General features: G+C 37.3%; 1 protein-coding gene across 1 annotated transcript; it reads right to left on the bottom strand.

Annotated features, from left to right (window-relative positions):
- Positions 1–7673: 7673 nt before the first annotated feature.
- Positions 7674–9018, bottom strand: LOC119084893 (bax inhibitor 1). Its single transcript, XM_037195043.1, has 2 exons — positions 8402–9018; positions 7674–8329 (listed from the first exon to the last, which is right to left on the bottom strand). The coding sequence occupies exons 1-2, from the start codon at positions 8757–8759 to the stop codon at positions 7959–7961; spliced, it is 729 nt and encodes a 242-aa protein (XP_037050938.1). The 5' UTR covers positions 8760–9018; the 3' UTR covers positions 7674–7958.
- Positions 9019–10826: the final 1808 nt, after the last annotated feature.

Raw genomic sequence — 10826 nt, forward strand, 5'->3', positions numbered from 1 at the left:
CGTAAGGGGCTTCGTAATTGCGCTATGCGCAATTTTTAAGACGTACAAATTTCATAAGAATTTTACTTTACCGACGTTTACGGGAAGAGTAGGGCTACGGACGAACTAGGGTCACGTGCGCAATAGATGTACGGGTTCGTATGGGGCTCAGTCGCAGCAAACGCTCCGACTGTTCTGACGGCTCGTTTTTGTGTCAAAACATTGCAGGTGTCACAGAGCTATAACTCAAAAACTTCTTTTATTCAAACCTTTATTTTCTGGCTAATCATGGGCGCGCGTTAGTATAGCGCCCGTGACGCAAGTCCTGTTACTAGAAAAAGTTTCAAAAAAAAAAAATTTGTCGTAGACTGCGGAACCATATATACAGCAAATATTGAAGCTCTACAATTCAAATATAAATGACTCCGAATTAGCTTTAAAAGAAACTAGGCAGCCGAGTTCAACGAGCTATCACACGTTCTTGTATCTTAAAATTTGGCCACGCAATAAATCTTCCAAGAAGCCCTATTTCCATACATTTCCATACTCCGTCCGTCCGTCCGTGTTTCCTATCTTCTAAAGTCTTCTTGAAATTTCGGGAGTAGATTCTAATCGTCATTCTAAGACATTCTAGAAAAAAAAATTGGGGGAACGGGCCTCGTTTGGGAGCTAGGGCTCCTCGAAGTTCCCATATATAAGCCCCATATAAGAACACCTTTAAGTGTGTTTGTGTGTGTGTATAGTAAAACAAATTTGTTTCTCGTTGGGTAAGCTCTGCTGACCTCAAACTTTTTTCCTAAATTTAGTATTTTTCAAATTTTTAAAATGTTTTAAAAAATTTTAAATGTTTCAAAATTTTTAAATTTTTCAAAATTTTCAAAATTTTGATTTTTTTTTTTATGAAAACCATTTTAAAGAAAATAGTGTAGTCGATAACGCAATTTTCAGTACAAACGTTTACAAGAGTATTCTGCTTAGATTTCACCCAAAAATACTTCTAAAAGTATTCTAACAAGAAGAGACAGGAAGCTATAGCAAAAACACAAATTTCTCTTCTTACTAGGACACATTTGGAACTTTTTAGCCCCGTTTAATATGATTAATATGCCGTTTGTAACATGTCGAATTGGAAGCAGACAGTAAGGGCAAAGCATTTGGTTATGTTAATAGATGACGAATCCGCAATAAAAAAAATGTCCGTCCGTCCGTCCGTCTGTGACCCCTCTAGCTTGAGCAAATCACAACCTTTTTTCAAAATTCTTTTTTTCCCCGATTGGTATCGACAAAAGTAAGGTCAAGTTCGAAAATGGGCATGGTAGGGTCGGCCCTTCCAGAGCTAGGGCCCAATACGTGTTTTTCAGTCTTTCGACGATATCTACCGAAATACGCACACAATAGCTGCTTGTGACATATCAAATGAAAGGTATTGTTTTTGTGTAGGATGCAACGCGAGCTTGTTGGGAGGGCTCAAAGGTCGTTACTCGGCCCTAAGTGTTTTTTCCACATAAATCGAGTAAATCTCATCCGATTTTGCCAGATTTAGTTTTTTATGGAAGGGAATTGAATACCGAAAATAACGTGGCAAAAAAAGTTTCAAATTTGGGCCCTTGGACTAAGGCCGCTACTCGGCCCTAAGGGTTTTTTGCACATAAATCGAGTAAATCTCATCCGATTTTGCTAGTTTTTGTTTCATTTGAGAGATAATTGAATACCTAATAGAAAGTTGGCAAAAAATGTTGGGTTTCTAAAATATTGTCGTAAATTGTTGGTTTTATTTGAGAGGTACTTCGTACGGGCTTTCGTAATTGCGCTGGCGCAATTTTAAAAATGAACACTTTCAGTAAATTTAACCATGCCCAACTTGACTTGCATTTTGGTAACAGACGCATTAGAGGGTTGTAGACGTATTAGGGTTCCGGGCGTATTACGGCTACGGACGTATTATGGTTACGGACGAAATAGTATTACGGGTCGTACGGGGCTAAGTCGCAGCAAACGCTCCGACTGTTCTGATGCCTTGTTTGGATGAGATATAAGCAGAAGACTCTTGTAAACGTTTTGCGTTATCGACTAGACTAAAAATGAGATTATCATCGAGATTTTTATGGATTGATTTTTTTAGGTATTCATGAGTACTTTTGTAATTAATAAAGTGAGCAACGGTTATTGCTTTTTGGGAAAAAGTGTGTTCGCGAAATTTCGCGGTTTTCGCGTTTTCGGATGGAAGACATAGAGGATATAAATTACGACCAAATAACATAACAGAAAATCAAACCAAACTTCCAAAACAACTGATATCAGTGAAAAACACTCAAAGAGTAAAAGTGACGCAAGTCCCTGGGCATACTTCCAAAACAACTGATATCGCTGTAGGTGCGCTTGTTATGTACGCAATAATTGTCAAAGCAAAAATTAGGCCTAGAAGAAAAATTTTACCAAAAAAATTTTGCGTCACAAGTGGCAGATGTTGAAGAAAGTACTGTTAAGGATATTGTTAACATAGGGAAAAATACGTCCTGAAAGATTGTACAAATGAAAAATAGCCGAATCATCTGTCACTGTGTGACGCAAAATTTTTTTGGTAAAATTTTTCTTCTAGAATTTTTTTGGCCTAATTTTGCTTTGACAATTATTGCGTACAAGCGCAGAATGCGTCACCTACAGCGATATCAGTTGTGTTGGAAGTATGCCCAGGGACTTGCGTCACTTTTACTCTTTGAGTGTTTTTGACTGATTGTTTATATTACTAGTTGCATTGCCACGTTAAAATCAGTTATTTTAAGTACTTCTTATTTCTTAAATCTCGCGTCTGTTTGTTTAATATCTACCCAAGTTGTTCTATTAAATCTTTGCACCAAGACCCCATCATTTCTACAGCAAGAACGCGGAATGGTATTATTATAATAATTACTCCGCACTGCACCCCATTTTGTCAGCCGCCGATCACTTGACTGAGGCCATTTGTAGCCGTGATAAGGAGTTATTTGACCTGCTCTGCAACTAGAACTATTTGTTTGGCCAAATTTTAGATCAACAGAATATCTTTATATCGCCGACTAAAAAAAACTTGTCGTAATGCCCGAACTTTACTTTGGATTATTTTCCTAAGGTTTCCAGTACGAGCCGGTTCGAGTTCTGGAATCGAATTCGCTCAAAAATCCTTTTAGCATAAGTTACGAGCAACGTTTTACCTAAACGACGAATAAATCTGGAGATATGTGTTCTGTGGTAAGTATCTTTCCTTCTCATCGCAGGCTTTGCGATAAATTTCAATCTTTTTTCAGTCGCAGTTGAAAGTATAGCAATCCGATTCAGTAAACATTTATCTAGTGCGACTCATTTTATTTTAAACAAAAATGAAAATACCAACAAAAACACATACAAGTGTTGTGCAAGAACGAAAGAAGAACGAAACTTCGAACGCTTACACACTTACATTTGAGTGTTTGATTTGCTAGACTTGTACATGCAACAGGGTATGACTAGCCACTTGTGGTTAGTTGTTTCCTTGGCACTGTCGCCGGCCGTGGCCTGATGAGACGTTGGCAAAAATAATTCATTAAAACTTTTGGGAAATTATGAAGTTACATTGGAGAAACCATGTCGCTTATTTTCAAAATGAAAATGAAGCAAGTACAAGTAAATACAAAAGAAATTTAAAAAAAAACTCGGAAAAACAATTCGACGGGTTAAAGGAATTGAACAGCTTATCTTTAACTCTCTTCCGCTCTTAGACCTCTTAGGTCTACTTTACACGTTTTTGATGAGTTTGACTACAGCCCTGCTACTAGCATGAACATAAAAAATATTCAGAGGCTGATGAAATCACAGTAGGCACTGCATTTCTTTTGTATAGATAGATAGATGACTTCGATGTGTGAGTTAAAACATACAATACAAACAATCTAAGCGGTAGCTCTTATCACTAAAGCCTCCAAATTTGACACTTGTCAATTCAGTGTTCATGCTAGGACAAGTGCTGTGGTTTGACCCACTCATCTCTATATTCCACAATTGAACATAATTGAAAGTGACGCATCAATTGTCTCTATCGGAGTCACATCATATCTGTATACTTCCGGTTTCCCTGTCGATGTTTAATATTCGTTTGTAATTAATGCAAAATCAAGCAATTATATCCGAAATTGCGTAAATATTTATTTTTTCCAAACATAATAACTAAATCAGCGGATGTATCGTTCAACATAAGTTTTGTAGAACTTAGTTCTACAGTAAGCTCGGCACACTTCAAATCAATTTTTCTCACGGGTCGCAAATAACTATAAAAAAAATGAAAATATCTTTACTAACAACTGTTGTTGTTATTTTAATTGGTTCGGCTAGGGAGGCCAACCAACTGCAAGAAAATATTCCCAACAATGTTATTTTCGAGAAAATGGTTTACCAAATATTCAATGAAACGTTGATCAAAGATGGAATTATCAAATGGAAAAAGGTTGCATACAATACCCTTGTGTTCAATGCAAGCATGACCATAACGGAACCACTCAACGAAATCTGGGTTCATTCCGTGCTCTACTACAAGTACAGACAATACCAAAAGTATTTGATCGATATATGGGTAGAATATTGTCGTTCCATAGTGGATCCAAAAAATCATCCCATCGTACAAGTGATTTTGGACAATTTTTTTTCGTTACGCGATTATTATGATATGAATTTCGATCTTCATTGTCCAATTTTTGGTGAAATGAAATTCCGCACAATACGCAGTCTTAACGTAAGCAAAATAGTTATACCATTGATGCAAGCTGGACGATATCGGGTTAACTTTTACTATACATTACAACAAAATGGTCCTGTTTATGCTGCAGGACGTGTTTATTTTAGCATATCCGATCTGAGAATTTGGTTTTAGTTTTTTTTTGCTATTCACCGTTTCGGTGAAAAATATCGTGCATCAATTGTATTACTGGTGAAAAGAGTAGAATGCACATCTGAGAAGCAACGCCATCTGTTATCAACTCTCTGAAGCTAAATATATCACCACCATCACCAAGGTAAATATAGTGAGGAGGTAATGCCATTCAGACGCGCGGCCTAGCACATAAGTTCGATGCCAATGACATCTTTTTTTAAAATGGTTGACTACGATTTACTTGTATTTCACAAAAATATTTTCGCTATCTCACAACAGATGGCCCGACTTTCTATTCCATTTTTTGCTTTCAACGAAGGGATGAGATGGCGTTTGTATCGAACTTTCGTGCCACCGCACATCTGATTCGGCTATATATTATATATGGCATTACCTCCTCACTATATTTACCTTGACCATTACCACATACCACTGAAATCAAATCAAATGTTTATGGACTAGATGAAAGTGATTTGAACTAAGAATTAATGAATAAATGTTCAGAGTTTTAACCACATAGGAAAAAGAATGTTTACTTTAAACCACCAGCAGTAAGTGTGGATAGAAATGCATAACATTTTTACCAAGGTTGTATTATGAGGAGGTTGGGTCGATCACCCTTCACTGGAGTTTTATCGCAAAAACAACATGGCGGATATCGGTAGCTTAAATTACCTTCGGCCTGCTTTCTCGTTACGTAAATAACTATTCAGTTCAAAATTTCGAGTGAGCTCAAATTACAGCAAAGTTTACTGGATTTTTGCGATAACAGCATGTCGAAAAATATCGAATGAATTGATCGAACGATTTTCATGTAAAAACCAGTAAATTGAACGCAATTACCGTCAATTGATTGAGGTTAAGGACTACTTGACGAAAAATTAAATGGGGTTACGTTGACGAGTACCGTATAATGAAAATGATCTACAGAAGTACATGAACGTGAAAATGGCTCATTGTTTTACAAGGGAAGATAACTTGTTTGGGAAATCACAGCATGTAATAGTTATCCATTACATAACTCGGGATAAAAAGTGAAAAGTCTCGTTTTCGTGTGTTTATTTACCTCGGCTTCGCCTCGGATCAACAAAATTCACACGAAAACTCTACTTTTCATCTTTTTATCCCTAGTCATGTAAAATACAATTACATAACAAGGGATAACAAGTTGAAAAGTAGAGTTTCCGTGTGAATTTTGTTGATCTTAGGTGCAGCCGAGTTATGAGTTATATGATTTATTTTACATGCGTTTGAAAGCTAAACCAATTTTCTTGTTTTCCCCAGGTGTGTAATAAGCCAATTTCAACCCTATTGAAAACAAAAGCATGTAAAATCCATTACAAAACTCGGGATGAAAATTAAGAGTCACTTTTTCGTCTCATTCTTAACATCGGCTTCGCCCAACGCAATGAGTGGTACTCTAAATAGAGTACTGAAACTGGACAGTGTATCCAACAAACTTTGGCGCTAAATTTGTAAACATTTTCATACAAAATAGTACTCTCTTTGGCAGCTGTCACTCAAAGGACTTTTGCTTGAAGTGCGTTGCTTCGCCCCAAATCAACACACACGATAACTTGACTTTTCATCTTTTTATCCCTTGTTATTTAAGTAACTAGTGAACAGTGTCACACCCCTGCATTGACACCGAATCCCAACCGGAGATAGAATTTTGTTCTAAAACCTAAAAATAAATGCGACCCACCCCACAAAAGGCCACGGTTGAATTGAAAGACCTACTTCAAACTCATACATTTTCTGCCGTGGTGTAATATATACTTGACTCAACGGAGTGGTTCCCTGGAGAGATAAATAGGACGTTGTTTCATTTCGTACCGTACGTGTCTATGAGATTGTGATGGTATAGATCTACTAATAAATTGAAAGAACGATACAGGACGATATAGTAACTGTAAAACGAACCCGATAGAATCACAAATGACACTTTGTCTTCACATTCATGAATTCGCTGGAAGCCGATGCGAGGGGCGGTGTAGAAACTAGCGGAAGAACAGGAAAAAGATTCTGCTACTTTGAGCAAGGTATATATAAACATACTGAAGGTAACGCAATGCCTCAGGGAATAGCAAGAAATACGGATCCCAACTTTCGGGTGAATTATAAGATTTGTTATGTTGCAACCGTGACGTTTAACATAATAATGTTGTTGGAACTGTGTTGTTTAGTATTGAGTTTTGAATGTGCTACAACATAACAAAGTGAATTACACTTGTGTTCAACATTATAATCCGTGCGTTCTTGCGGATTTGCGTTACATTCAGTATGTTTATTTACCTTGACTTTGAGGTTGAGGTCAAAATTTGAGCTGTAAGCATCGTGGTTTTTAAACATAATGTAGAGTGTTCAAGGGTTCAAGGGCAATTTTGTCCGAATTCACGCCGTAAGTGTGCCTAAAATTTGAATTTCAAGTGATGAAAAAGTGAACGAACTGAAAAATACATTTCAACGTATGAAAATGACGCTGCGTTAGAAAGAATTACGCACTTTCCATTTCGAATTTCTACCGCACTTACAGCGTCAATTGTCATCAAAGCCGTTACTATGAAAACGGTAGAAGAATTGGATCCTGTTTCACTTGAAAGAGCGGAAATGTTTGCGCTTATATAGATGTAATAATGCTAATACACATGCTTCGTTTCGGTAGAACTGCGTCACGCATCTGTATCGCGAGTCATCTGATTGATGGATTGTTTATTAAACAAATACTTAACGTTTATCGCGACATCGCCCAGATACACACAGACGATGACACACAATTATAATATTCGCTTCAAGTGAGTGTAAAAACGAATCGTTTTGCGATTACAAAAAATAATTTAATCGCACCAATGAAACAGTTTCTTTGTTTTTCCATTTTGTTTTTTAAACAGAGTAAAGATTCACAATTTTTTTCTTCTTCTTCTTTGTTTCAAATTGATTTCACACTCATAATAATCAGTAATAAGTGCCCCATAAAAATACATTAAATTTTTTTTGTTTCCAACTAAAAAACAGTCATCTAAAACACCAATGGAAAAATTAATTATTTGAATGAAAAAAAACGCCAAAAAACGGGCAAAAAATATTGCACGTCAGCCATTTACTGGTTCTTGCGTCTACGTTGATCACGTTCCTCCTTTTGCGTCAGAATGATCAATAAACGTCGGAACACGGTGGCTAAGTCGAAGAACAGATCCAATGAATGTTTCACAAAATCTGTATTGCCAGCGCGACGTTTCTCCATAATTGCCTGTGTATCGTACAAAACGAAAGCCGACATAACGAACAGTCCAATGTATAGATGCGCCTGATAGATAGCCTGTGACTGCAGGAACAAATTAGCCAAACTGACCAGTGTAACGGTGCTGAGAATGGACATCAACATGCCACCCAAAAACAGGAACTTTCCACGTTCGGCTAACAAAGCAGCACAGCTAAGCGTTATGAATACTACGCTCGTACCGACCAATGCTGTGAATATTTTTGTATTTTCACAATTTTAGCTTCTGGGTTAATAAGTCAATGTCAAATGTCCCACTCTACCTGTCATTACAATCTGTGGATTAACGGCAATCACATGATCTAGAAGCGGTCCTAGAGAATGTCCGGAGAGCGTTCCAAACCCAAGTAGCATGGCTAGGCGGGTGTAAAAATTCTTTGAATTATCAGCTGTTGTGCTGAGCAACAGAACCAGTCCCAATGAGCCTAGAGCGCTCAACAGTCCAGCTTCCCAAATACCAAATAAATGCACAAATGCACCAACCGCTGCGCATATTGTCGTGGCAGTCAGACACGAATAGACTTTCACCAAGTGATATCGAACGGTGGGCTCAATTTTAGCGTTGATATTTCCAGCCAATTTTGTGAAAAAATTCGAAAAACCATCGTTCATGGTTGCCATGATGATTTATCAACTTTTTTCTTTGTTGTTTTTTGTGTAATATTCCAATATTGAGCAATGTTTTTTTGAGTATTTCCTTTTTCTTCTTCACTAAACTTGTGTTTTGTGACAATCAGAATTGTTCACAGTAATGTTTTGGTCTGCAACAGACGTAAAAAAAATCTTTTTATGTCTTTCTTTAGTCAATGTTAACGTCGTATTACGAAATTTTTCAATGTTGAGTGTATGTATCAAGATAAGACACGTCAGTGATAAATTTTGTCGGACGACAAAATTTATGAAACACGAATAAAGTGAGTACGTTTGTTAACATATCACTCGGAGTGCAACTCTGTGAAAAATTTTCAAATCTTCATTAGCCAAACATATCATGCGACCTCTGAGTTTTTGATTATTCTGGCAGTGTATAAAAAACAATGAAAGTGTAAACCGGCAGCCCTTCAAAATTCAGTTTCTGTTCTCTTTACTGCAGGCACAACGCCATTACCATGTATCGATGACATAAACAGCTATCAAAATTGTTTGTCTACATTGGAGGCTAAATGTCCGAATGGACTTACTGTTAAACAACTCATACGACTTAAGGCGAATGGTCGCAACAAAACGTGTCTATGGGTAGCAACGTATGTTAAAGGAAACCATCGCCCCATCCCTCGGATTGAGGCGAAACAGATGATTGCAATGCTACGACAAAGTGGAAGCCCCGAAGATGGCCTATTGAAAATGGTGGGTCACTCTAAATTGAACCATTTAGAAGGAATGTTCGGTGAATGGAGAAAGGTAAACTGTAAATGCGGTTTTTTTAGACTGACAGAAGACAACAGGGACGAACCTAAGAGTAAGTTTCAAAGAATTATTGTGACACACTTCAGATTGAGAATCTGATCAAAAATACGTTTGATCAGCAGACCCAAAAATACTGACAGAAAAAAACAATCCGTTCCTTATGCCTACATTAGAATTTTCGTCGGGAAGTTCTCAAAATGGTTGCATAGCGGATTTGTCGTTGCTCGCAGCTATAGACGATGACTATTTCTGGATGACTGTCTTCGCACTGTTATCTTGCTGCCAATGGGAAAAAGCCATTATTGATCGCAACGCAACGGATCTTTATTTCATTGGGTCCCTAGTGCAATGTAATCGTTATCGTTATCGGTGGTGTTTGTAACCCCTTGATGTTGTCTGAGTATTTATCAGAAATACTTCAACACGAAGATCACAGCAATCAAACCGAAATACGTTTTTGGGTCGATGATTATGTACTGGAAATGCTTGAGTTGTACGGTGAATTCGAAGAGAATGTGATTGATGTATTCGAACCGCTAAAGACGTCAGCATTGTCATTTGCGAATCCACACTTGTACGATTTACTAACGTTGTTCATGGCAGGTAATAGCTTCATTTGTTGATAATACACTTTAAAATTGTATCTTAATCAATGTTGTTACTATTTTATATCCAAAGGAGGCGAGCATTATGTTCCGAGTCCAAATGATTCCAATGAAGAAGAAGAGCTCATCATCTGTCAACCATGAACACAATATTTTCTTGAACAACAAGCAAGGCGACTAAATATGCGAATTATTGTAGTTCAATTTTTACACTCGCCAAACCATGAAAACACTGAATATCACGCGTCAAAAGTTATCGGAAACCACACTTTTTTAGTTCTCTCTTGAGAGAATTCTATAGGAACTGACCTCCAGAGACTTTCCTCAAGTCCAAAGAAATTTCGAAAAAAAAGGATGGAAGGACCCTTCGGATGGAATTCTAGGAACTGGCAGAAAAGCATATCAAGCTTTCATCAATTCCAGAAGAGATAACAAAAAACTGCTAGAAATGCTAGTTTTCCTTGAGTTCTAGCTTTAGGATGCATTTGGGAAGACTCAGACCCAGTCGTATAGTTACATTTCATTCAAAGGTATCATTGTCTTGTAATTTCTGTGACAAAAAATCTGTGAAAAAAGTACTGGTGCTTCCTAGAGTTGTGGCGCTCGATTCTTTGATATGTCAGAGCTCGGCCAGCTATCGTTGGTAGGGTATGAAATTACCTTTCCAAAAAACCCC

This window comes from Bradysia coprophila, unplaced genomic scaffold (assembly GCF_014529535.1).
Source record: "Bradysia coprophila strain Holo2 unplaced genomic scaffold, BU_Bcop_v1 contig_94, whole genome shotgun sequence".
Taxonomy (NCBI): Eukaryota; Metazoa; Arthropoda; class Insecta; order Diptera; family Sciaridae; genus Bradysia; species Bradysia coprophila.

Coding starts and splice junctions, on each gene's coding strand:
- LOC119084893 (XM_037195043.1), bottom strand. CDS start 8,759: ATGGCAACCATGAACGATGGTTTTTCGAATTTTTTCACAAAATTGGCT. Junction 8,330..8,401: donor TCCACAGATTGTAATGACAG/GTAGAGTGGGAC, acceptor AAATATTCACAG/CATTGGTCGGTACGAGCGTA.